The sequence below is a fragment of the Poeciliopsis prolifica genome, unplaced genomic scaffold, assembly GCF_027474105.1.
Source record: "Poeciliopsis prolifica strain line A6 unplaced genomic scaffold, Auburn_PproV2 SCAFFOLD063, whole genome shotgun sequence".
Classification (NCBI taxonomy): domain Eukaryota; kingdom Metazoa; phylum Chordata; class Actinopteri; order Cyprinodontiformes; family Poeciliidae; genus Poeciliopsis; species Poeciliopsis prolifica.
This window is the reverse complement of record NW_026562438.1, coordinates 2,054,073-2,081,943: the sequence shown is the minus strand read 5'-3', so window position 1 is coordinate 2,081,943 and position 27,871 is coordinate 2,054,073. Positions and strand designations below refer to the sequence as shown.

Below are 27,871 nucleotides of genomic sequence, written 5' to 3'. Positions count from 1 at the left end.
GGGGCCTGGAGATGCTACATGTGTAAGATTAACGACGGCATTAAACTCACCGGCAGGTTTGCGTTCGCCTCCATGGTCGCGAGCCTCGGTGATTGCTCATGTCTGTGACCGGAAGTACATCGCCATTTTTGCAGCGAATCTGAGCAAATTTAAATTTAAGGACACTGAAAATATTGCATTTGAATTTAGAAAAGTTGAATTTTTTTATATGCTGAACTTTTTTAACACTGAAAAATAAAACTGGAAAAATATGTATGTTGAAAATTGTGTCACTTTGAAATAGGACTGCGATTTTTTTAACAGACAAAATTGCACAAAACAAATAATGACAGATTTTTTTTTTGATGAACAATATTTTTTTAGGTGAAAAATATATTCTGAATTTAACACTGAAAAGTAACACTAATATACAGTATTAAAATTTCAGGGCATTTTTAAAATTCAATCCTGATGGCACATATCTACTTCCATACACAGAGACAGTTTGGTATGGAAGTGGATATAATCTTGTCCTCCCAATTAGTAAATGTTTAAATATTGGTCCATTTTCTGTCTCAGGATGAACACATGAATCATTTGCTTTGGAGCGACACCAAAACCCCTGAGATGAAATTATGAACTATTTCCCCACAAACCTCTCAGTTATGAAATTGTTATTCTGGCTTTACTGATTTGACAAGAAAAACTCAATCTTTTTTTCCTCATTTTACAACTAAATTTTTAATCCATAAACAAGTTGAGCAAAAACAAACCTGTGTTCTTTATGTTCATTAAACACTTGATTTGATACAATCATCAGATTATTGTTCTAAAAATCCAAAAGCCATGAAACTGTATACTTATTACACAAATGTAATATATTATAATTCTCTGTAGATGGTTTTCTTGTCAGTATAAATCCTGTCTGGCAAATTTCTTTATGTTTTTCTTCTTGTGTTTGTGTAGGACGACAATGTTAATGTGTAAAGAAATAAAGTAAAATGAACAGGAACCAACCTGGAAATCTGATTAGATGAACCGGTCTTTTCACAATAAAAGCCTCCTAGAGTGAACTGAACTCTGACCCGTTCTATTGCTCCTTCTGGAGGTTCTGGGGGGTCCTGCTGCCATCTGCTGGACTGATGGTGTCACTGCACCTGTTGGGTCCCAGGACTCACCTGGTAGACAGGTGAGCAGGTTCTGCTGGACCGCAGGATTGGTCGAACCAGCAGCTTCTGCTCCTGTGATTGGTCGAGCCAGCAGTTCTAAACTAAATCAATTTAAGGAGTAAACAAGCAGCTTCGAAGTTGCTATTTTTCCTCCATGTTTGTTGTGATGATGTCACATCCAACATGGAGGCAGCGGATGGTCCAAACCTTATTCAGATTGTTTTGTTTTGATCAGCTGTTCGGTTCTGATGTTTACTGCAGCCGCCATCATCAGAACCGTCTGCTGGACCTCAATGAAAGCTGGGGGCTCTGGTTCTGATCAGAACCGGCCCAGTCCAGCAGGGTCACGGGTTCAGACCTGAAATGGACTCTGACTGAGTCCACAGGTTCTGATTGGGGCTGCTTCATTCATAAACGGACCAGTCAAATCTGTCCAGCAGACACAGCCTGTGTGTGCGCGTTTTTTTGAATTACCTTGTAGGGTCCAAAGCCTTGCTTGTGGGTCAAGGGTCAGATTTAGGACTAAGGTGTAAATTGAGTTTTGGTTAGAAAGAATGGAAATCAATAGAAAGACCCCAGAAAGACAGACACGAAGCGCGTGCGTGTGTGTAGAAAACAGGAAGTGTTTATTATTAAGACAATAAAAGCCCTGATGAGTCAGGGATATGAAGTCGCTCCGCTACGGAGCATCACGTGATTCTTCTGGACATAAACAGGAAACAAACAGATCAGTCTCTGACGTCAGCAGCCTCACTTCTGCAGGTGACGCCACCATCAGTTTGGAGAGGGGCGGGGGGCCAGTCACTGTAAACATCCGGTCTGTTCAAGCCCCGCCCCCACAAAACGTAATCATTGTTCAAGAACACTGCGTGCTCGTGACCGAGGCGCGTGCACACAGAACCACCCCATCCGACACGTTCCCTCCATGAGACACATGTTATAAAAAACACGGGACCAGAACTCCAATCTGGTTCCGGTCTGGTTCCGTCCTCCCATCAGGCGCAGGGCAGGCTGTCCGCAGCCCGGCCCAGCTCCCGGCAGTCCGGGGAACTGCAGCCTCCGAACCGCCTCCTTGATCAGGTTCCCGGACAGAATCAGTTCCTGCAGCAGCCGGTGCGGGTCCTCCTCCTGGACCCGACCCGGGACCCGCTTCCGGTTCCACGGTCGGATCTGGTCCCAGTCCGGCTCCGCGTGGCTCGGCAGCTGGTACGGGCTGCGGGTCCGGTGGGTCCCGCGCTGGTTCCGGATCTTCAGGCAAAAGCCGCGGGAATTCTGCTGGAGGTTCGGGCTCGCCGCGGCCCCGCAGGACCCGGGCCCGGTCCGCGGGTTCCCCCCGGCGCCCCGTGGAGCTGCAGCGCCTCTCCGATCTGCGTGACCAGCGCGTCCACGTCCGCGGGGCCACGGCCTGCTGCAGCGCCAGCAGGTTCTCCTTCAGACTCGGCATCTCTCTGCAGACCGAACCGAACCGAACCGGGCCGCTCCACTCCGCTCAGTACACACAAACAAGCCGTTTGATTTGTAAACAATGGGTGACGCGTCTGGACCGAACCATCTGCAGCCGAGGGGAGGGGGATACGGAGGCGTGACGTCACGCTGATTGAGTGGGGGTGGGGGAGATGAACCGCTTCAGACACTTCATCAGGTCCACTGGTCCAAACCAGAACACTCACTCCGAACCGAGCCTCCTCCCAGTGTGAGACAACCTCCCAGCGCCCCCCCAGAAATGGACCGGTCCATCCGAACCAACATTACATAACTTTTATCTGGCGCTGCCGGAACCATTTACACACAAACCGAACCTCATCAGAACCGGTATGACCTACGCAACATCATCGGTTCCGGTCCAAACACACACAATGATCCCTCTTCAGAACCAAACCAGTTGATCAGAACCGGATCCTGGTTCTGCACGCATGAGCTGATGTACCGAACCGGAACCGGAGGGATGTTCTGCAGAGAACAATATGTGTGTGTGTGTGTGTATCAGTGTGTGTGTATCAGTGTGTGTGTGTGTGTGTATCAGTGTGTGTGTGTGTATCAGTGTGTGTGTATCAGTGTGTGTGTGTGTATCAGTGTGTGTGTATCAGTGTGTGTGTGTGTGTATCAGTGTGTGTGTGTGTATCAGTGTGTGTGTGTGTATCAGTGTGTGTGTGTATCAGTGTGTGTGTGTGTATCAGTGTGTGTGTATCAGTGTGTGTGTGTGTGTGTGTATCAGTGTGTGTGTGTGTGTATCAGTGTGTGTGTGTGTATCAGTGTGTGTGTGTATCAGTGTGTGTGTATCAGTGTGTGTGTGTATCAGTGTGTGTGTGTATCAGTGTGTGTATCAGTGTGTGTGTGTGTATCAGTGTGTGTGTATCAGTGTGTGTGTGTGTGTATCAGTGTGTGTGTGTGTATCAGTGTGTGTGTGTGTGTATCAGTGTGTGTGTGTGTATCAGTGTGTGTGTGTGTATCAGTGTGTGTGTGTGTGTATCAGTGTGTGTGTGTATCAGTGTGTGTGTGTGTGTATCAGTGTGTGTGTGTGTATCAGTGTGTGTGTGTGTGTATCAGTGTGTGTGTGTGTATCAGTGTGTGTGTGTATCAGTGTGTGTGTGTGTGTGTATCAGTGTGTGTGTATCAGTGTGTGTGTGTATCAGTGTGTGTGTGTGTATCAGTGTGTGTGTGTGTATCAGTGTGTGTGTGTGTATCAGTGTGTGTATCAGTGTGTGTGTGTGTATCAGTGTGTGTGTGTGTATCAGTGTGTGTGTGTGTATCAGTGTGTGTGTGTGTGTATCAGTGTGTGTGTATCAGTGTGTGTGTGTGTATCAGTGTGTGTGTGTGTATCAGTGTGTGTGTGTGTGTATCAGTGTGTGTGTGTGTATCAGTGTGTGTGTGTGTATCAGTGTGTGTGTGTGTGTATCAGTGTGTGTGTATCAGTGTGTGTGTGTGTATCAGTGTGTGTGTGTGTATCAGTGTGTGTGTGTGTGTATCAGTGTGTGTGTGTGTGTATCAGTGTGTGTGTGTGTATCAGTGTGTGTGTGTGTGTATCAGTGTGTGTGTGTATCAGTGTGTGTGTGTGTGTATCAGTGTGTGTGTGTGTATCAGTGTGTGTGTGTGTATCATGTGTGTGTGTGTATCAGTGTGTGTGTGTGTGTATCAGTGTGTGTGTGTGTATCAGTGTGTGTGTGTATCAGTGTGTGTGTGTGTGTATCAGTGTGTGTGTATCAGTGTGTGTGTGTGTATCAGTGTGTGTGTGTGTATCAGTGTGTGTGTGTGTATCAGTGTGTGTGTGTGTGTATCAGTGTGTGTGTGTGTATCAGTGTGTGTGTGTGTGTATCAGTGTGTGTGTGTGTATCAGTGTGTGTGTGTGTATCAGTGTGTGTGTGTGTATCAGTGTGTGTGTGTGTGTATCAGTGTGTGTGTGTGTATCAGTGTGTGTGTGAGAACACCGTGTTCAGTGTTTCTCAGAAAGCCTCTGTCTGAACTCATTGCTCCCTGCAGCCCTCATGACCATATATGGAGCTGCTGGGCGGCACCACGTGACTCGGCAGCCAATCAGAAGCCGCTGCTGTCTGTGGTTTCCTGGGTCAGTAGAAAGTGAAAGAAACACATGAGCTTCCAGAACCAGAGCTGAAGTGGGCCGGGTCATGTTCTCCTTTATTTTCATACAAACTGACCGGAGGTCCGACTGATGAATCAGCTTCATCAGAACCTGGGTTCTGTATGTTCTGGTCAAACAGAACCCACAGAAACCACCAAACAGAACCAGCCGAGGGCCAGCTGAGTCTGTTTGGTCCAACAGAACCAGAATGTGAACAAACTGATCTCAGTGAGCAGCAGCGGTCATCGGGTTGGTTCTGACCCGGTTTGTCCCCACATGTTCATGTTAAGACTGGAAAACGTGTGGAGGAAGAGCAGGAGTCTTCCTCACAGCTGACCTCTCCAGTCCGGCCTGGACTGGTTCCACTGGGCCCAGCTGATGTCTCCATGGCAACGACTGAACCTGCTGTTCCTGTTTTTATTGTATTAAAATGTCAACATAATGGAATAAAACCGGAGAATATTAATGTTGGAATTCAGATGGAAACAGATTAATTAGAGGCTTCTTCGCACAAAATTTTCATTCATGAATATGAAATTTAACTAGAATTAATAGATTAATAATGTAAAATTTGTTCTTATTAGCAGAACAAATGTAGACATTGTAACAACCAAAAGTGAGAAACTATGGAGGAAATGAGACTGGATGGACAGACGGTGGAGGAGCGTCTCGGTGACAGCAGAGCTCCGTGTTCCGGTCCAGGTTCTGCTCTGAAGCAAACATCACCAGGTTTGTTGGTAAAAAAAAGTCCAAACTGTTGTTCATTTGACCCCAGAAGCTCATCATGTCCAGCAGGGGTCACATCGTGTCCAGCAGGGGGTCACATCGTGTCCAGCAGGGGGTCACATCGTGTCCAGCAGGGGTCACATCGTGTCCAGCAGGGGGTCACATCGTGTCCAGCAGGGGGTCATATCGTGTCCAGCAGGGGTCACATCGTGTCCAGCAGGGTCACATCGTGTCCAGCAGGGTCACATCGTGTCCAGCAGGGGTCACATCGTGTCCAGCAGGGGTCACATCGTGTCCAGCAGGGGGTCACATCGTGTCCAGCAGCAACAAAACAACAAACTTCTATTCCTGCATCTAGTGGAGCATTTAGAGAAACCAAGTCGACCCGCAGCAGACTGAAGACTGGGAAACAGAAGACTGAGAGACTGAACGTCTGCAGCAGTCTGCTGACGGAGCAAGCCACCAGAACGTTTAGAGTCCAGAGCAGCAGATCCACTGGGGGAACTGGGACCAGCAGGGGACAAACGTTCAGAGTAAGACTTTAACGACTCATCAGAGGAAAGCAATTGTTTTACAAAGTAATATTGATTCTTGTAAAGAATATCTGGTTATTGCAGAAAGTGTTTCTAAAGTATGGATCAGGCCAGCAGCCTCTGATTGTGATCATCTGATGCTTTCAGTTTTTCTCTCAGTTTGACTGAAGTACAAATGAAAGGCCACCAAGTGAAGAGAAAATAGAATTAGGAATAAAATTCCACAAAGGCTTCAATAAAAACATCTGATCCGATTGATTTTAAATGTGAGATTTAAGATACATGTAAAAGCTGAAACCAGCTGAGTCTGCAGGTTCAGGCAGAGTCTGTTTTATTTCTCCAGATTAAATTGCAGAGCATTTTATCAAGTTTCACAGGAAGCAGCGAGTTAAGCTGGATATTCCTGCAGCTGGAGATTGCAGGATTCTTCCTCGTAAACACAGATCTCTTTGAAGCCAGTGGTTTCATTTACTGTAGGGTCAAAGTTCAGCTTGCATCTTTCTTTGGCATCTTTTGTGATAATTATAGCAAGATAAGAAACTTGAGCTTTAACAGGAATGTTGTAAAGATGGAATTTGCTACAGGATGGGAAAACATTCACATTTGTTTCAATGAAGCATCAGAGAACCTGCTGGGTTTCAAACCTTCAACCCTGGACCGCTCAGCCCGATGGGCGGAGCCTGTAGAAAACGGAACACCTCCACCTTCTGGGCAGCAGCAGGAACTGCAGCTACACCCAATCCTGACTGTTTATTGGTTTATTGTAACATGTTGATGTGAGCTGCACTGCAGATTAACATGTTTAATGTTTCTGTAACATATTAAAAACACCAGTAATTAAGTTTCTGATGCAGACTGAGCTACATTTCTGAACCAATCACAAGGCAGGAGGCGGAGCAGAGCGCTAGCCCCGCCCACTCAGAGGAACCAGCATATTCACTAAAGGAAACATCGTTTATTCACATTTATTTTCAAACTTTGAGAACGAAAATGCAGCTTCAGGAACTGAGATCTCCAACGCAAAGAGAGGTCAGTGAAGTAGACAAAAATACAGCAACCAATTAAAGAGCAAACAAAAGCATCCACAGACAGACCTGAAGCTCAGGAACCAATCAGCAGCCAGATCTGTGCTGCTCATAGTAAATAAAACCAGGTAAAAAACAAAGGAGACCCCGCCCCTGCAGGCCCCGCCCCTCAGTCCTCCAGACACTGGCCCGCCATCAGCATGTACTCGTCCATCTCCTGGTCCAGGCGTCTGCGGGACATGGACATGTAGTCGTCCAGCTGTCGGTCCAGGCTGCTTCTGGACAGAGACATGTACTCATCCAGCTCAGCATCCAGCTGCTGCTTTGGGACAAAGCCCCGCCCCTTTGAGGCCGTGACCCCGCCCCTCCGCAGCGTGGGACCCCGCTCTCCTGTCACAGAACAGAGATGACGAGTGGTCAGATGCATCAAGGTTCTGCAGACAATGGACCGAACAGATCACAGTTCAGTTCAGCTGAACCGACCTTCAGTCTGGTTCTGGAGGTCTGATGTCTCCACCAGGCGGCGCTGTCCCAGCCGACTCAGCAGGTTCCCCCGTCCTGTGGAGAAGCAGCAGAGAAGACCGTTGGGTCCGGGAGACCCCGAACCCACCAGCCTGGCTTGTATCTGACCTGTGACCTCTGGTGTGCTTTCCTTCCTACAAGAGTCTGAACTGGAAGCAGTCTGTGCCACTGAACCGCAGAGCAAAGCACAGATGGTCCAAGGATTCGAGAGGAACAAAAACAAAATATATTGTTGCTGCTGACAACCAGAAAAACATACAGGAACAAAATGGCTGCCGTGGGGATCGACGCATCAGGAAACGAGGCTACAGAACAGAACCAAAACCAGACCAGAACCAGTCTATTTATCAGGCTGTTGAGCGTTTTCAGCTAAGCTAATGCTGCTAGTTCAGCAGTAAATGTTGCTGATATTTATCAGAAACTGAGGTCCAGTAAATATCTGTAAAGAACTCATTCAGTTCATAAGTCGGGAATGAGGAAAGAACTTGTTTATTGTTGTCATAGTAACTCCATGACAACTGCCATGACAGTTGTTACGGTGCCTACCAAGATGGCTGTCAGTGACCTTACATGAGAAGCTTCGATCGCTGCTACTCACTCCTGTAGGGGGCGTTGCACCTGCCTCTCCAGGTGTACTTCCTCCTGAAGCTCCAGAAACCCAGGCTGCCTCCAGGACCAGCGCAGTCGGGTCGGCCCGCGGGTCAGCAGCGGACCTCCCAGTCGGGTCCACACGCTGCCCCTCACACGCAGCCGCCTTCTCTGGCAGGTGGGCGGAGCCTGACGCACAGGACCAATCAGACACGCTGTTACAACGGAGACCCCAGGATCTGAACCGGACCGGAGCCGTCCGGATCCCGCTATAAGGTCTGGGGGGCGGAGCTTCAGCTCACCTGAACCAGCGCCGCCTTCCGCCTGCGGCTCCTGAAACCGGCCTGCCGGGTCGGGTCAGCCGGGTCATCAGAAGCTGAGAGAAGCTGAGGGACACGCAGCGTCAGAGCACAGCTGGTTCTGGGTCGGTTCTGGATCGATTCCGGATCTCACCGCTCATTCAGGGAAACCGCCGTCGTGCTCCTCAGGTACAGCGGGCCGGGCCGGGCCGGCTCCATCAGAATCTGCCTCTGAAGCTGGAATCTCCTGCAGAACCGGTAGCAACAGAACCAACATCACGGCGACCCGCTTCACCAGAATCTACCCAGCAACATGGACCCAACCCGACCCAATCAATCAATCAAATGTTATTTGTAGATCACATTTCAGCAGCAAGGCATTTCAAAGTGCTTTACATCATAAACACAAGAACACAAAGTCATGCAACATATAATAGACAATACATTGTTACATATTACATTTCTAATCAAACTAATCAGCTGGTTTTAGTTGAGATTTAAAGGAAGTCAGGGTTTCTGCTGTTTTACAGTTTTCTGGAAGTTTTTTCCAAAGTTTTGGTGCATAGATGCTGAAAGCTGCTTCTCCTCTATTGGTTCTGGTTCTGGATGCAGATCAGAACCAGAACCAAACCTGAGAGTCTGGAAGGTTGATACAACAACAGCAGATCTTTGATGTATTGTGGTGCTAAAACCGTTCAGTGATTTATAAACTAACAACAGTATTTTAAAATCTATTCTTTGAGCTACAGGGAGCCAGTGGAGGGACTTTAAAACTGCTGTTATGTCTATCTTCCTGGTTTTAGTGAGAACAGGAGCAGCAGCTTCTGGATCAGCTGCAGCTGGATTGATTTGTTGGACAGGCCTGTGAAGACGCTGTTGCAATAATCAATGTGACTAAAGATAAACACAGGGATGAGTTTCTCTAGATCTGGCTGAGACATTAGTCCTCCTAATCCTGGAGATGTTTCAGGTGATAGAAGGCCGACTTTGTAACTGTCTTTATGTGGCTCGCAAGGTTCAGGTCATCACTACTCCCAGGTTTCAGGCTGATCTTTAATTTTTAGTTGTAATAACTGAAGCTATGCATTGACTCTAGATCTATAACTCTAGATCTATAGCTCTAGATCTATAGCTCTAGATCTATAACTCTAGATCTATAGCTGTAGATCTATAACTCTAGATCTATAGCTCTAGATCTATAGCTCTAGATCTATAACTCTAGATCTATAACTCTAGATCTAGAGCCATAGATCTATAACTCTAGATCTACAGCTATAGATCTATAACTCTAGATCTATAGCTGTAGATCTATAACTCTAGATCTGTAGCTCTAGATCTATAGCTCTAGATCTATAACTCTAGATCTATAACTCTAGATCTATAACTCTAGATCTATAGCTCTAGATATAAATCTATAACTCTAGATCTATAGCTCTAGATCCTCTTTAGGTCCAAATAATGACTTCAGTTTTGTTTCTGTTCAGCTGGAGAAAGTTTTGGCACATCCATATTTATCTGTTCTAAACATTTATTCAGTGATTGGATGGGTCAAAGGTCACCTGGTGACATCATAATGTAGAGCTGTGTGTCATAGTTATGGTAGCTAATATATTTCCTGTTTATGACCTGAGCTAGTGGAGAATATAAATATTAAATAAGAGGGGTCCTAAGATTGAACCTTGGGGTACCCCACATGTGACCTTTGACCTCTTTGATGAGAAGTTTCCAATTGAAACAAAGAAATCCCTGTTCTTTATGTAAGATTCAAACCAGCGAGCACCGAACCGGAGAGTCCAACCCAACTCTCCAGTCGATTCAGTAATATGTCAAAAGCTGCACTGAGGTCCAACAGAACCAACCAGAACCAGCACTGTGGTTCTCCCACAGTCCGTATTTATATGGATGTCATTGAATACTTTGACTAGGCCAGTCTCCGTGCTGTAGTGAGCACAAAAACCAGACTGGAAAGAGTCAAAGCAGTTGGTCATCATGAGGAAATTATTTAATTGTTCAGACAGTTTTTTCAATAACTTTGCTGATGAATGGGAGGTCAGAGGTCAGAGGTCGGCCTGTAATTCTGCAGTAGTGATTTGTCCAGATTGTTTCTTTTTTAACAGTGGTTTGATGACTGCTGTTTTCAAAGCCTGGGGAAAACGCCTGATGTAAGCGATGAGTTACTATTTGGATCAGAACACGTGGACCCAGTCCAACCATCCTTTGGACCGGGTCCGCTAGTCGCGGTGCTGATCCTGGCTGAGTTCTGAAAACTTCAAAATGGAGGCAGGCTCCCTAATTATTTATATATTAGAGACGCTCCGATCAGGTTTATTGCTGCCAAATCCGTTCATCCATGAGGCTGATCAGCGATCATTCACTGTTTAATGGAAATCGGCTGATTATGATCTGCAACGGACCGATCAGCGGCGGGGCGGACCCATCGGAGAGGAGGCGGAACCATCGGAGAGGAGGCGGAACCATCGGTCCTTAGCCGTTAACGTTAGCATGGAGTCGTTAGCCAGATTACTTCCAGATAATATCATAGTTAGTAAAACTAATATATTATGTTAAAACAGGGATTTCCTTTGTCTGCTGATTAGTAATTTGGCTAATTAACGGCTGCAGGGCTCGATTTGACTATCAGTGTCGTTATGATAAAAAACGGGACGTTTGCTTCCGGTTTCCTTCCTGCTGAATAACGAGGTACTTCCTGTCCATCACTTTCACTCAACTGGACGTGAGGCGGGCTGCAGGCCGGGATTCATCCCTGCCTTATTCCATACTCCTTTTTGGTCATGGAAATGTAATAAATGACTTTCTTCCCTCTACACCTGCTGGGTAGCGGCTGCCAGTTTGCATATTATCCGCTGACAGCTTGGATCGTGATTATCTATTATTGTTTGCTGTGATCCATGCTGTCATGTTGTCGGAGGTCAGTTCCTCTACATGAGGGGCGTGAACTTGCAACGCTGAGCTGACAAATGTCCTGGAATGATTGGGGGAGGATCGTTCTCACGTCAATTAATAGCCAGCTTCTTTTCCTCAGGCAAAATGGGCCAAAATAAAAACTGAAGTGACTCTGAAAAGTCCAAAACTAAAAGGCTTTTCAGAGAGATGCAGCACTGTTGTGATCACAGAACCATCAAATGTTTTGCTGCAAATGGTTGACAGGGTCACAAGAAACATGTTGAGAAAAAAAGAAGCAAATTAAGTGGCAAAGATTTGAGAAGAATCAAACGTGAAGCTATAGGAATCAGTTATGTTCCAGTGCAAAGTACAAGATGTTCAGAGAAATGGAGAAGGCTGAAGCATGGAGACTGGTTCAAGACCAATCTGAAGACAGGTTGGTCAAAGGTTTTATGGACTGATGAGACGGACCAGGTGGATGGACGGGGCCAAGTCCGGATCAGTACTGGACACAGAGGCGGAGTACTGGTACGGGCCGGTATCATTAAAGACGACTCAAAATCAACTCCCAAACCCAAAGTCAGGTTTTAGAAGCACTTTTTTCAAGCAGTGGCTGAAGAAAAGTCTGCATTATTTTTATGCAGACAATGCTCCATCTCAGCCAGTAAAGGTCTTAAAGATGAAAGAATAATGAAGTGGCCCCCAGAGAACCTGTGGCCCTTCTGAACAGAGTCTGTGAGGCTGTGGCTGCACAAAAAGCTGGCCATCAACAGACTCCACGCAGGGAAGGACGGCTGATAACTGTTAGCGGGTGGTGATACTGGTCACTGATTACATTTTTAAATGTCAGAAATGTTTGTCATTTTTTAGTTCTATGTTAATTATTATAATCTGAATAATAATAAACAATTGAGGCAGTAAAATGTGCAGTTTTTATTCAGTTGCATAATAATTCTGCACACTAATAGTTGCCCAATAATCTGGCACACATAGATATTGTCCTAAGAAAGACAAAATCTCACTTTTACTTTCTTCAAAATTCAGGTTTAAAGTTTATTAACATGTTGGAATAAAATGAAAACTACAGAAAACTACAGCCAGCATAATAACTATATATATATATGTGTGTGTGTGTCTGTGTGTGTGTGGTGTGTATGTGTGTGTGTGTGTGTGTGTGTGTGTGTGTGTGTGTGTGTGTGTGTGTGTGTGGCTACCTTTTGGCCCTAAATGCACTAAATAACCATGTGGGGTTTTATTTTTCACACTTTATAGTCAATCTTTGGATGAAAAATCTCAAAGTTTTTAATATTAGTTTGTGTTCATCAGCAAAACTTTTCCACTTATAGTTAACTGTACCTTAAGTGACTTAGAGGTCAGAGGTCAACTTTTTTGGACTGAATCTGAAGCAGCTCCAGTCCACAGCAGAGAGCCTGAGAAAGTTAGAAAGTGTGTGGAGATGGGCGGCAGCCATGCTGTGCCTCCACGTTTCACCGTCTCACCTCGGTTCTGATGGTTCTGCTCAGGATGGTCCCACTGGGTTCTGAATGGAGCAACCTGGAGCTGGTTCTGTTTAAACATCAAAGGGAAATCTCTCACTTTTCTTTTTCAGGTCTTAATTTGAGTGAAACACAGCAGAACAGCGCCTCCTGGTGGCAGCAATAATCCTCCATTCATCATATAGAAACATTGATAAGTTCTTAATCATTATTTAAATAATTCCTAAATATTTTGGATAATAATGGTTCTGGATCTGGTTTCTGTTTGGTTCTGGAAGGCGGGAACATGGGTCAGGTGTAATGGGGCAATCAGTACCAGTTTGTTCCTGCAGAACCGGTGTGGTTCGGGTTCATTCTCACCGAACCGGGCGGGTTTTACCGCCCAGCGGCCTGACTGCGGCCCGCTCGGCGGCGCCGCTACCTCCGGTCGACCTGCCGGCGTCCCGGCCCGCAGCGGGCGGAACCGACGCTTTCTGATCCTATTCCAGGGTTAGGTTAAAGCTAACCATTGAAGAAAATGTTTACCTTTAATTATTTTATTTATCATATTTATAATTCTGCAAAATAATTAGAAATAAAACAGCTACACAAAAGTTACCTTCGATGCTAACAAGCTCTTCCCGCCAGGAACTTAAATACCGGAGGGACAAAATCAAACAACCCACCTGTACCTCTTGGTTCGGTGGTTGGGCTCACTGGTTCTGCTAGAACCTTCCGGTTCGGTTCGGTTCGCTCTACTGACCTTCGCCTCTGACGTCATGGTCGACATGTTAGCTTCCCGGAAGTTCCGTTGGAGTTCATCCGGGTCAGACCGAACGTAACCTCTGAGAGGATCAAACTGGTTCTTTACAAACTGTTTGGAGCTAAAACGTCTCATAATTCCCAAACCCACAGGACGAGATTCACACTTATTGCAAACACAAATATCTCTGGACTTCCAGGATGCTTCCTGCCTCCACAAGAATTTTTTAATACATTGTCTACCTGATAGGATGGTCAGCAACCAATCAGATACTTCTTCCTTGTTTCAGCCAATCACATCAACCCATTCCAACAGCGCTGCAGCCTTGATGAAGAATAGCGCCCCCTTCACTTCCGGAGGTTAATGGTCCCATTTCCAAATGAGGTCTGAGACTGACAGTAGTCCATTCCGCCCCTTTCTGTTTGCTATTTATATTTATAGCAATAGAAATTATCTTATATTATTTTTCCATGATGACGCCTGCCTCCACTGACCGCATGTCACTGGTGAGAGAGCAGCTGCACGGTGAGAGCTCTGGATAATAAATTAATAAGTACTTGAATATCCGGCACAAAAAGGAGTATCATCATGAACAAATACTAATCATGAATTAAAGCGTCCAGTGATAACAGGAAAGATAAGACAAGCAAGAGAAAAGCAACAGCGATAATGGCTAACAGCAAAGCTAACAAGGCTCTGAATGGACACTGAAGCCAAAGGGACTAAAAGGCCCTAAGGTCACTGTGTAGGCCCCAGTACCACAGAAGAAGACGAGATGAGGACGTTTGTTCAAATGCATCCAATGCCAAGATTTTAGAAGCAGCTGAAAATCTACAGAAAATGATGCTGAACTTTGGAGAAGAAACGAAACACCCTGTCCATTGCAAGTATTACTAAAGGAGTGGAGTTCAACAGCACTGAAGTTCAAGATTGTATAAAATACAAACAAAAAGATGGAAAACTAGATTACACAAACCTGACAAAGAAAATCCAAGAGTTTGAAAGAAAAGCTGCAGAATCAGAACGCTATAAAAGAAGATGGAATCTGCGCATTAAAAGCAGGAAGACGAGACAGAAAGCCTCATTTAGCAGATTGCGCCACACTGGAAAGAGAAGATGGACATTATTCTGGACGCTGTACTCCGCCTCGGCCCGATGAACTCAGGGATGAACTCTGGCGACCCACAAAGCAACACGTCTGCAGGGAGATCAACATCCGTTCCCCGAGGACCCAGAGGACCGCCAAGCGACTGGCTCCGGCCCAAAGTAGAGCCAACGAGAGCTGGGATAAAGGCGGGTTCAGAGGTCAATATGCCTTTATCAACAGACAGCGAGTTACTCCTTAAGGTCAAACAGATCTACACCAAATTCTGACTGCAGGTCATTTATCAGTTCAGGTTTTATTACCCATGGTTCAGTTTGTTCTCAGGTAAAACCCTTTCAACACTGTTTAGTTTTATTTTTAATCTTTCATGTTGAACTTAAAGTGAACTTTCTCTCATCTCTGTTCATGCCTAAGAGATTTGACTACAAGGAAAAGTTTCTTGTCATTTTGTAAAGATATATATAATATTCTTACAGGAAGTCATAAACACGAAGATTTTGGTCTAAACTATGGAGAGAAGCTTCTTCCTGTCGTGGCTCCTGAAGGCCAGCAGGGGTCGCTGTTTTTCTAAAAACCTCCAGGTCAGATCATGTCCAATAAAATGGATGGAAATGGTCACTGGTTATTCCTCACTGTCTGTTTGCATAACTCACAACTTATTTTGTTCAATATAGATGGTTATAATAATCTAAACCAGAACAAATGATTACTGGAGGAAACATCCCTAAACTTGGATCACCTGAAATCATTTTACTCGACACACAATATAATCGTTGGGAATCTCGACTCGTTCCAGATTAACTTTATGATAAATGACTTTCTAAACATAACTCAAGTTACCCAAACAAAATATGTAACAATTTCTTTTTTTTCTTTTTTTTTATTAGATTTTCCACATAACAATGAGCAACATGCATAGACATTCAGGTCACACTTGAGATAGTACTTTGGACAGTAAGCATAAACTAAAGGATAAACTAATACATGACAAGACAAGAACCAAGAATAAAACAAAGCACATGAACAGAACCCACCAATCATTTCCATAAGTACTTGAATAGAAAGTAGATGACTAAAAAATAAACAAACAGAGGTAACAGAAAGTAAATAAACTATAAATTAGACAGAAAACAACTAAAACGGGGCACCGAAATGGCTTAATGTAGTCTGTGCTACTAAATTGTTATAAGACTTAGTTAAAGGGTATATGTCAATACAACTGGGAAGTAAGGGAAGCGCCACTCATCGGAAAATATGTAACAATTTCTGCAATGAACAAAATCTAGCTGACGTGCGGTGTCATCTTAATCCCAACTGGATGAAATTTTCTTGTTTTGGTTAAAATAGAAAATCAAGAATTGATTATTGGCTCATAACAAATTAATTATTGACCAATGAAATCAACTCAGAAATTTCTGCTGCTCCATTGATCAAAGTATTAATCCAAACTATAAAAGATCCTGAAATTTAAATAGTCCTGCTCAAAATGGGAATTAAGACAATTTTCTCTCATTCAGGAAACAAATTTAAAATGTATTAGATCAGGAATGAAACGGATCCAGGAGGGAGAAAAAAACAACAAAATTCTACCAAATCCTTAATAATAAATAATACAGAAAGCAACAATGAAAGATTCATATCAACAGAGATTTTTAAATTCTGTGACAATTTATCTTCTTCCAAATTCTCAGAACAAAAATCTCACACTTTCTTAAAGAAATTAAAACATTTTTTCCTAAAATAGAAAATAATTACAAACAAACTTGACAACAATATTACAATGAAGAACTTAATAAGGCTGTTAATCATTAAACATCAGAGCTCTCATGTGTGAAACGTGTGCATACACAAAAACTGCTGTGCCATATTTTACACACAAGTCAGGATGTATAAGAATGAAAGTTTGACCTGCAGTGAAAATGTGCAGCTGCCACCAAACTTATTCTGAGGACAATAATAAAGTACAGAGTCAAAATTCAGGTACAAATTTATCAAGCGTCTCCAAACAGTAACAAAATGAGACCTGATCAAATTTAGGAACATGATCAATAGTGATCAATAATGATACAGGGACATATATCCAAGTAAGTCTATATATAAAAAATTAAATTGAAAGGTTAAGAACTCTATGTTGAAACTGAAGAAATTAAAATGTCTGCTGCTGCACAGAGCTGCTAATAAATTGCTTTAATATCCATAAACGTTCATTCTGTGTTGATGGATCATGAATGCAATTAAACCTAAATATTGTGGAATTGCTTAGAAACTTGGATCCAATCAAAAATTGCGCTTCCTCAACAAAACAATAAAAAAACAATCTGTTGTAATATTTGATCTGGCAAAATTCTTTATTCATAAACAAAGAGCTGAGATCAGTTTCTAACATTTTTCTATCTGCATTCCAGATATATTTAAAATCTCTGAAATGTATTGAATCATATGAATTTGGCCACTGATGCATGTTGCTAATTTTATTATCTTTTTGAATTATATGTTATTTTTCGATATGACTTTGTTTTTACATTTCTAAATCTGCCTCTGCTGTTTCCTCTTCAGAGTTGCACTTTTGTAATTGTTGTACTTGTTTGTGCTTACTTTGTTTCAAGATATCTGTAATTTAGTTTTGTCCAGTCATTATTTGCTTTAAGATATCTACAATTTAATTTTCACTAATCAAAACTACATATCTGCTATCCTATTATGTTAAAATGTCTTGCCATAGAGGAGCAGGAAGTGAGATACGAGTAATCTGTGCTACTGAGCTATGCTAGCACTTCTGCATGCTAATAGCATCAGGCTAGCTTCTTTCTACATAGCTCAATTTATGCAAGATAATAACAGGCTTTGCATATTATGAATTCTAATAAACTCCTGGTTCTTGATGTTTTTATTTGATTTATCCAAACTGTCCTTCACCTCCCCTGGAAATAATAGAAACATTTTGATTGCTAGTTCAGGGTGTCAACATCCCTGAATATAATCAAAAAATGAATTAACAGCAAGTGGTTAAAAGTAAATATTTATTTCTTTGTCTCCTCAGGCGTTAAATCCTCCATCCTGGTCCAGAACCTGATCCACCTGGACCTGTCCTCCATGGAGCAGGTCCATTTAATGGATTTTGGACTTGAGGCTTTCCTCAGTTTTATTAATGATGTTCTGCTTTAAATATAATTCATGTATTTTAGTTGCTTTAAACAAACGGCTGAATCAAAACTGTACCAACTCAAACTTTTTAGGGTAACAATAATTGTACATTTTTACTAAACCTGGCTAATTTAGCAGGATGCTAATACACTATGCAGACATTTTATTGGATAAACTGGGATCACAAAGTTGCTGATCACTGGAATATTTAGAAGAAAGTACTGAAAAAAGAACAACCAGAGAGCAACGAGCAGCTCTCTGTGCTCTGCCCTTCTTGTGTTTTATTCAATAAATATCATCATATATTTAATTCAGTTGAATAATAGCTAGTGCAGAGTGCCAGAGCATTGCTAGCACTAAGATGAGGCTCCATCCCGTCCTTAACAGTAAAGAGCCGTCCAGAAGAATCGCCTCGTTCGTGAATGTCACGTCACTGTATAGCAGACTTTTGGTCTCAACGTTGTCCCATATCAGTCACACGTCACTAAACACCTTGGCTCAATCATGCAGTGGACGTGATATTTACCCAGAGGAGTTCCCATGGTAACGGCACCTGACAGCCCACTTCAGATTATACAAATTATTAGAGATGAAAACTGTCAAAAGTTATGATATGAGCCATAAAAACATTTTATAAATTATATGATAAGAAATTCTAGTTAGATAATCCCTGATTTAATGAGTTTATTTAAATAGAACAGATTTAATATTGCATATTAGCATAATCTGGATTTTCTGGATCGAGGCTGAAGCTACGGACCCCTTAAGGGACACGGGGACGTTTTCCTTTTGCGTTCCCTCGCAGTGACGTTCTGATCAGTTCATGTGACTGAATACTGTCAGCCTTTCTCATCATACTTTCTGCTATAATAGCAGGTTTTTCCATGGATGTTAATATGAAATATGTGAAGTTTTATATCTTTTTCTTTAGGATACAAATGAACCACAAACCTCTGATCCATGATTCTACCGAACCTCTTCCGGTTCCAGCGGAAACCAGAAATGCGGACAGGAATCTGCTGTTTTCACCGCTGCCACCGGAGGGCGCTGTGCTCGGACCGCCCAGTGCCTCGCGGACACCACGTAACCAATGGCAACCTAGCGCGCGTGCACATGGCTCCCAGAACAAACTTTGGTCGTTCGTACTTTCAAATAAGAGGCTCATTACTTTTTCAATGTGAATTGCTTGTTTTTATATGGTGTGACGTCACAAGCAGTTACGTGACTAAAATCCTGTCTATTGATTTTATTCCTCCCTGATCCAAAGAGCACGCGCTGCCGGAAGCGCTCGTTACTTCATGAAAACAGGGCAACTTCCGGTCTGAGGAGCAGGGATCAGAACCGTCCATGTTTGGACTCTTATTTTCCTAAAACTCGGAGGTCAGCACACTTCCTGTTATGTCTGGCTGTCGGGGAGCGTGACACAGCCGCCACCCCCTCCCCTCCCAGACAGACTGTCTGCAGCATCACACGGACAGACAGCAGCTCTGGGCAGACCGGAGGAGCCGAGAGCCGGTGAGTGGCGCTGGGGGCCCGGGGGGCCCGGGGGGCCCGGGGGGACCGGAGGGGCGAGGGACCGGGGGACTGGGGGACAACTGTTGATGCGGCGGAACGGACGGACTGAATGTGTCTTTAACAATGTCTCTATATGTCCAGACTATCTATAGTCTGGACATATAGAGACTGTCTCTGTATGTCCAGACTGTCTCTGTATGTCCAGACTGTCTCTATATGTCCAGACTATGTATAGTCTGGACATATAGAGACTGTCTCTGTATGTCCAGACTGTCTCTATATGTCCAGACTATCTATAGTCTGGACATATAGACTGTCTCTGTATGTCCAGACTGTCTCTATATGTCCAGACTATCTATACATCCAGACTGTCTCTATGTCAGACTGTCTATATGTCCAGCCTATCTCTATATGTCCAGACTGTCTCTGTATGTCCAGACTGTCTCTGTATGTCCAGACTGTCTCTATATGTCCAAACTGTCTCTATATGTCCAGACTATCTATAGTCTGGACATATAGAGACTGTCTCTGTATGTCCAGACTGTCTCTATATGTCCAGACTGTCTCTATATGTCCAGACTGTCTCTATACGTACAGACTGTCTCTATATGTCCAGACTATCTATACATCCAGACTGTCTCTACGTCAGACTGTCTCTGTATGTCCAGACTGTCTCTATATGTCCAGACTATCTACGTACAGACTGTCTCTATGTCAGACTGTCTCTATGTCAGACTGTCTATATGTCCAGACTATCTCTATATGTCCAGCCTGTCTCTATATGTCCAGCCTGTCTCTATATGTCCAGACTGTTTCTGTGTCAGACTGTCTCTGTATGTCCAGACTGTCTCTGTATGTCCAGATTGTCTCTGTATGTCCAGATTGTCTCCACTGTAACCTGATGTGTAAAGGAGACATCAGGTCATCAATAACTGTTGATCAGACTGATGATGTCAGATTCCTCCTGTCTGTCCAGTGTCTCTCTGTCTCTGAAGGGGACAATGAGGACATTGATGATGTAACAGAGATGAAGCTTCAGCTCATCTGTTTCTGATCAGCAGAGATCAACAGCGTCATTAGCAGCTTCCTGCTGGCCACCAGGGGGCCACCAGGGGCCACCAGGGGCCACCAGGGGGCCAGCAGGGGGCCAGCAGGGGCCACCAGGGGGCCAGCAGGGGGCCACCAGGGGCCACCAGGGGCCAGCAGGGGGCCACCAGGGGCCACCAGGGGGCCAGCAGGGGCCACCAGGGGGCCACCAGGGGCCACCAGGGGGCCAGCAGGGGCCACCAGGGCCACCAGGGCCAGCAGGGGGCCACCAGGGGCCAGCAGGGGCCACCAGGGGCCACCAGGGGGCCACCAGGGGGCCAGCAGGGGCCACCAGGGGGCCAGCAGGGGGCCACCAGGGGGCCAGCAGGGGGCCACCAGGGGGCCAGCAGGGGGCCACCAGGGGGCCAGCAGGGGCCACCAGGGGGCCAGCAGGGGCCACCAGGGGCCACCAGGGGGCCAGCAGGATGCCACCAGGGGCCACCAGGGGGCCACCAGGGGGCCAGCAGGGGCCACCAGGGGGCCAGCAGGGGGCCACCAGGGGGCCAGCAGGGGCCACCAGGGGCCACCAGGGGGCCACCAGGGGGCCAGCAGGGGGCCACCAGGGGGCCAGCAGGGGGCCACCAGGGGGCCAGCAGGGGGCCACCAGGGGGCCACCAGGGGGCCACCAGGGGCCACCAGGGGGCCAGCAGGGGGCCAGCAGGATGCCACCAGGGGGCCACCAGGGGGCCAGCAGGGGGCCAGCAGGGGGCAGCAGGGGGCAAGCAGGATGCCACCAGGGGCCACCAGGGGGCCACCAGGGGGCAGCAGGGGGCAGCAGGGGGCCAGCAGGATGCCACCAGGGGGCCACCAGGGGCCACCAGGGGGCCAGCAGGGGGCAGCAGGGGCCAGCAGGGCCACCAGGGGGCAGCAGGGGGCCAGCAGGATGCCACCAGGGGCCACCAGGGGGCAGCAGGGGGCCAGCAGGATGCCACCAGGGGCCACCAGGGGGCAGCAGGGGGCCAGCAGGATGCCACCAGGGGCCAGCAGGGGGCCAGCAGGATGCCACCAGGGGCCACCAGGGGGCAGCAGGGGGCCAGCAGGATGCCACCAGGGGCCAGCAGGGGGCCAGCAGGATGCCACCAGGGGGCCAGCAGGGGGCCAGCAGGATGCCACCAGGGGGCAGCAGGGGGCCAGCAGGATGCCACCAGGGGCCACCAGGGGGCAGCAGGGGGCCAGCAGGATGCCACCAGGGGCCACCAGGGGGCAGCAGGGGGCCAGCAGGATGCCACCAGGGCCACCAGGGGGCAGCAGGATGCCACCAGGGGCCACCAGGGGGCAGCAGGGGGCCAGCAGGATGCCACCAGGGGGCCACCAGGGGCCACCAGGGGGCCAGCAGGGGGCAGCAGGGGGCCAGCAGGGGCCACCAGGGGGCAGCAGGGGGCCAGCAGGATGCCACCAGGGGCCACCAGGGGCAGCAGGATGCCACCAGGGCCACCAGGGGGCAGCAGGGGGCCAGCAGGATGCCACCAGGGGGCCACCAGGGCCACCAGGGCCAGCAGGGGGCAGCAGGGGGCCAGCAGGATGCCACCAGGGGCCAGCAGGGGGCCAGCAGGATGCCACCAGGGGCCACCAGGGGGCAGCAGGGGGCCAGCAGGATGCCACCAGGGGCCAGCAGGGGGCCAGCAGGATGCCACCAGGGGCCACCAGGTGGCAGCAGGGGGCCAGCAGGATGCCAGCAGGGGCCAGCAGGGGGCAGCAGGGGGCCAGCAGGATGCCACCAGGGGCCAGCAGGGGGCAGCAGGGGGCCAGCAGGATGCCAGCAGGGGGCCACCAGGGGGCCATCAGGGGGCCAGCAGGGGGCAGCAGGGGGCCAGCAGGGGGCCAGCAGGATGCCAGCAGGGGGCCTGGTTCTCTCCTGCAACCTGAGATCTGTTTAGGTTCTGATGTGACTTCTTGATGTGGTCAGTCAGTGGTCATGTGATGGCGTGTTAGCCTCTCTGGTTAGCCTCGTTGCCCCATGTTAGCTAATACTGCTATGACCATATCTGCCTGTTTTCTTCTCTCCAATTGATTTAGAAACAGTTGATGGAAACAGAAAAATTGAGAATAATTTCCTCATTTTCACAAACAAGTTTTTACATTGCTTGAAGTGGTTTTTGGATTTTTTCATAAACTTCTGATGTAGGGCATCTCCCCTCCACTGGGGGCTCTGTGCCTTACCAGGGATGCTAGCTAGCAACCTCTACTTCCAGCCATGTCAACATCTGATGCTAACACGCCTCATTCAGTTTCCTTTTTGTGACATTTTAAAAGTTCGCTTAGAATTTGAAAGCAGATTTGCTTCTGTGCTAATGTTGCCTTAGCATAAAAAGTACGACTTCAGAACCCTAGCACTATATTAGCCAACAGTTGCGATATGAATATTTTACATGCAGATATTGCGATATATGTGCGATGCTTCGTGTGACCAGTAGCCGTCCAGCAGCTGTTCTCCAGCATCCTGAAGGTCTGTGTCAGGATCTGGAGGTTTAGTTGTTGTGATTCGGTCTGGGGTTCCACAAGGCTCTGGTCCCGGTTCTTCATTTTTCCAGGAACCTTTAGAGAAATATCCAGATTATTTCCAGTAAATGCACCTGGATTGATAAAGATGATATTAATAGTACTGAACCGAATAAATTCTCTCCAATGCTGTCTGTAAGCCCGACTCCTCCCCATACTGAGCGGCCATGTCGGTGCTCGGCCCCGCCCCCAGCAGCGCCGACGCCTGTCTCAGCATCGTCCACAGCCTGATGTGCCACCGGCAGGGCGGCGAGAACGAGGGCTTCGCCAAGCGCGCCATCGAGAGCCTGGTGAAGAAGCTGAAGGAGAAGAAGGACGAGCTGGACTCGCTCATCACCGCCGTCACGTCCAACGGCGTCCACCCCAGCAAGTGCGTCACCATCCAGAGGACGCTGGACGGCCGGCTGCAGGTAGGACTGGATTGGACCGGACTGAAACTACTGCAGCCAATCAGCATCCATGTCTGCTGGTAGCTGATTGGCTGATCCAGGAGACAGAAAGTTTTAGTTTGAGGCAGGGGGGCTCTGGTCACCCAGAGATCCTCACAGCAGTGAGACCTCTCACTCTGATACAGAACACGTCTTTCTCTGCTGGTCCACCTTTAAATGTGAACTGGGTCCGTCCTGTTGGGCCTCCGGGTCTCCTTTGTGGTTCTTGTTGTGACCCGGAGGAGGTTCTGACTCAGCCAGGTGCTCCGGCGGCAGCTAATGATCATGTTGGGCTTCAGCAGACTGGGAGTGGCCCAGTCCAGCTGTCATTATCCCAGTAGAGACAAACCGGCCGGTTCTGGTCTGCAGCCTGACAGCCAGAACCGGCCCAGAACTTCTCCAGGTAGCTCTGGGACCATCAAGTCTGGTTCTGGTCCAATCTGGAATTGGGTCTCAGATGACAAGATTCTGATCTAATCTGGAGAGATTAACTTCCAACTGAAATAATCATCAACTAATTTAATAATCGATTAATTGTTAACTGGAAGCTATTTACAGTCAAAATGAAAACTGAACAATAAATAACATTTTCCATTTCAGATAGAAAACCTTATTAGTCTGTAAATCTGTTCAACCAGAAATCTTCTAATTGATGAATGAATGAATGAATGAATGAATGAATGAATGAATGAATGAATGAATGAATGAATGACCTTAAAATGGGACAGTCCTCAACATACCTTATCCACTCAACCAGGTTTTGCTACAAATGCAAATTTCTTTCCTTTAGTCCTCAGAACTTACAGTAATATTAAAATTCAAGGCTGGGGGGGAGGGGGGGGGGGGGCTTGTTTTGTCTGAAACACAGGAAGAGGCGGGACGAAGTGAAGCCAGACTGACTGAGAGGGAGAATGTGTGTGTGTGCGTGTGTGCGTGTGTGTGTGTGCGTGTGTGCGCGTGTGTGTGAGTGTGTGTGTGTGCGTGTGTGTGAGTGTGTGTGTGTGCGTGTGTGTGAGTGTGTGTGTGCGTGTGTGTGTGTGTGTCATACCACACAGTTTCCACACTGGAACAATCTCCGGCTGATTTAAGCTGAACTTTCCAAAGATCCTGATCCAGAATCAACCTGTCGGGGCCCGGTTACCGAGCCCCCTGGGTCCAATCGGACTATTCAGAACCAGATAATGACGACTCTGATCCTGGAGTCTGGAGACGCTGAGTTTCCCTCCAGAGGATTTGTTTAGTCTGCAGTCGCCCGTCGCCTTCACCTCCGACCAGAGACATGGCAACACGCTGAGACATGGCAACACGCTGCCACATGGTCTCTGAGGCGACGGCCCGGCCCGGTCCAATGCTCTCTGACCTGTGGGTCTCACCTGCACAGGTAGCGGGCAGGAAGGGCTTCCCCCATGTGATCTACGCCCGGCTGTGGCGTTGGCCCGACCTGCACAAGAATGAGCTGAAGCACGCCAAGTTCTGCCGCTTCGCCTTCGACCTCAAGTATGACAGTGTTTGTGTGAACCCATACCACTACGAGAGGGTGGCGGCACCCACCTGCACAGGTAACACACACCTGAACCAGAGGCAGAACTGGTTCCGGTCCAGAACGGAGCTGAGGCTGAGCAGCAACCCCCCCTGCAGTCTGGATCAGAACCAGTTCTGACAGCCGTCCTCCATCAGGTCCTCAGGCAGTGATCAAGGAGGAGTTCCTGCAAGACTGCCTGCAGCTGGACCTGCCTCCCCCCTCTGACCCGTACGCCCAGCCCCACCCCCTCACCATGTATCCCAGCATGCCTCTGTCTCCGCCAGGTGAGTGCCCCACCACCCTGCCGAGATGCCCACCCTCCACTACCTGACATCTCACTCTGTTTTGTCTCCTGCAGGTCCGATGTCCATGACGCCCACTGCTCTGGGCGCATCCGAGGCTCCGGAAGGCCCCGCCCTCCTGCAGGTGGCCCCGCCCCCTCAGCCAGAGGGCTGTGCCTCACCCCCCCTGACCCCTCAGTCCGCCACGCCGGCCCCCGCCCAGCAGAGCCCTGAGTACAGTGGACGCCCACATCTGGTACACCTGCTCACCTGTCCAGCTGCTCACCTGTTCTGCTGGACAGGTCTCTCATTCTGCTTTGTCTCTGCAGTCAGCTGGTCAAGTAACAGCCCTGCCCCCTACACACCTGCAGGACATCAGCACATTGGGCAGAGCCACACTCAGCAGACGCCGTTCCATCATCATCAACACACACCCAACACTCACTTCTGTAAGACACCATGTGGACGAGGAAACATTGAGGTAGCAGTGGGAGCTACTGCGAAGCAGTGGAGGCTAATGGGAGTCAGTGGAGGCTAATGGGAGTCAGTGGAGGCTAATGGGAGTCAGTGGAGGCTAATGGGAGGTAGTGGAGGGTAATGGGTCGGGCTGGGAGACCTTGGGTGTTACTGTCAGGGTTTTATGTGGTACTGTGGTTGCTGGGTGCTACTGAGTGGTACTGGGCAGGGTGACAGTGCTGAGTCTGTGTTTTTAACTCCAGGGTCGCAGCATCACAGCACTCCTCCTTACCCACAACCGGTCTCCAACCATCCAGGTGAGACAATCTATTCCAAACACCAACATGCTTCTGTGGATGTTCTCTGTCTGCCCATTTTGCTGTGTCCGTTCTGCAGGTCCAGAGTTCTGGTGCTCCATCTCCTACTTTGAGCTGGACGTTCAGGTGGGAGAGATGTTCAAGGTCCAGTCCAGCTGTCCCCTGGTGACGGTGGACGGCTATGTGGATCCTTCAGGCGGGGATCGGTTCTGTCTGGGACAGCTGAGCAATGTCCACCGGACTGCAGCCAGCCACCGCGCCAGGTTAAAGCACTTCCACTATTTCCAACCAGTCAGTTCAGCTTAGACCAGTTCAGATCAGTTTGTATCAGACTGCTCGATTCAGTCCAGTTTAAGTCGTTGGCTACCAGCAGAGGAGCTGCATGCCAGAACTCACTGTCTCTTCATGCAGGCTCCATATCGGGCGGGGTGTCCAGCTCGAATGTCGGGGGGAAGGGGACGTCTGGATGCGCTGCCTTAGTGACCACTCCGTCTTCATCCAGAGTTATTACCTGGACCGGGAGGCGGGCCGAGCCCCAGGTGACGGGGTTCACAAGATCTACCCTGGAGCTTACATCAAGGTCTATCGCCAATCACTTCCTGTTTTCTTTCACCAGGAGTCTGGTGTTTTCTCCACCTGCTTCCTGATTGGCTCTCTTCACTGTAACACCATACTAAACAACAACCAACACTTGAACCCAAACTCGTCTTACCGTTTGTCCATCTCACCTGTCTGTCTGTCTCACCTGTGTCCACAGGTGTTTGACTTACGCCAGTGCCACAGGCAGATGCAGCAGCAGGCAGCGGCGGCGCAGGCGGCAGCACAGACCCAGGCGGCTGCGGATGTCGGGGCTATGCCAGGACCCCACAGCCGGGGAGGAATCGCACCTGCACTCAGTGAGTTTCACCTGTCTGCTCCTGAATGCCTCTTTAATAATGCAGCTCTAACTGGGTGTTTAGCAGGTTTCTGTGTGTGTGTAAGGGTGTGTTTGGCTCTGCCCCCAGGTGTGTGCCCTGCAGCAGGTCCAGGTGTAGATGACCTGCGCAGGCTGTGCATTGTGAGGCTGAGCTTCGTCAAAGGCTGGGGGTGCGACTACCCGAGGCAGAGCATCAAGGACACCCCCTGCTGGATGGAGGTGCACCTGCACCGGGCGCTGCAGCTGCTCGACCAGGTGCTGCACACGCTGCCACCTCGAGAAAACGCCCTCTGACCTGAACACACCTGACTCCCGTCACCCCCGACAACCTCCGTTCCTCTGAGAGACGCAGAGCTACGGCCTTGTTTCCATGGTAACAACCTCCAAGAGTCACTCCAGGCAGAGATCTGGGATCAGAATCAGGAAGACTGACTTCAGATCAGCTGAAACCAAAAACCATAAAGTTCATCTATTTATTTCTATTGATTACCTACCAAAGATTAATTTCTAAGTGATGACATTATTTCCTATTTGGTTGTTTAACCAACCATGTTTTTTTTTCTTTTTACAGCTTTTTATTCCATTTTAAAGTGTTTTCTACAGAAAGCTTCAATAACTCTGTAGCTGCTGTCTGTTCTCATTACAATAAACATTCCTGTCCTGTATTCTGCTGTCCTGTCTCAAGGGGGTGCTACAGACTCAAAATATACCTCAACAACCTGCACTAATACCACAGTGCAAACAACAAGCCAGAGGGAGCAACTATGAGCTTTAACACTTTCCTTCATCATGAGGCTTAAACTTTAGAGGTTGTCGAACAAACACACCATGCTCATCATGTTGTTGTTTTTTCCAAACGAATGGGAAAGCTGGAATTCCAGCTGGGAAATGGAGAGGCTGCTGTTCAGCCCTGACTTCAGTATCCAACATGGCTGCCACCCAAAGTTAAATCATGAAAGTTGAAGGTCTTAAATATTTATTTGCCATTCTGACACTTTTTGTATTATTTAACACATAAAATGGAATAAATACACCCTTATGA

The 27,871-nt window shown here is 47.6% G+C and overlaps 1 protein-coding gene and 1 pseudogene across 1 annotated transcript; one reads left to right on the top strand and one right to left on the bottom strand.

Annotated features, from left to right (window-relative positions):
• Positions 1 to 2,143: 2,143 nt before the first annotated feature.
• Positions 2,144 to 2,592, bottom strand: LOC129380045 (GSK-3-binding protein-like; annotated as a pseudogene).
• A 20,465-nt stretch (positions 2,593 to 23,057) lies between these two features.
• Positions 23,058 to 27,494, top strand: LOC129351021 (mothers against decapentaplegic homolog 4-like). Its single transcript, XM_055019784.1, has 10 exons — positions 23,058 to 23,319; positions 24,719 to 24,896; positions 25,015 to 25,143; positions 25,218 to 25,394; positions 25,467 to 25,589; positions 25,860 to 25,913; positions 25,993 to 26,176; positions 26,325 to 26,493; positions 26,671 to 26,809; positions 26,918 to 27,494. Exons 1-10 carry the CDS (start codon positions 23,077 to 23,079, stop codon positions 27,121 to 27,123), a joined length of 1,602 nt encoding a protein of 533 aa, XP_054875759.1. The 5' UTR covers positions 23,058 to 23,076; the 3' UTR covers positions 27,124 to 27,494.
• The last annotated feature ends 377 nt before the right edge of the window (positions 27,495 to 27,871 follow it).

Coding starts and splice junctions, on each gene's coding strand:
- LOC129351021 (XM_055019784.1), top strand. CDS start 23,077: ATGTCGGTGCTCGGCCCCGCCCCCAGCAGCGCCGACGCCTGTCTCAGC. Junction 23,320..24,718: donor CGCTGGACGGCCGGCTGCAG/GTAGGACTGGAT, acceptor TCACCTGCACAG/GTAGCGGGCAGGAAGGGCTT. Junction 25,395..25,466: donor GTACAGTGGACGCCCACATC/TGGTACACCTGC, acceptor GCTTTGTCTCTG/CAGTCAGCTGGTCAAGTAAC.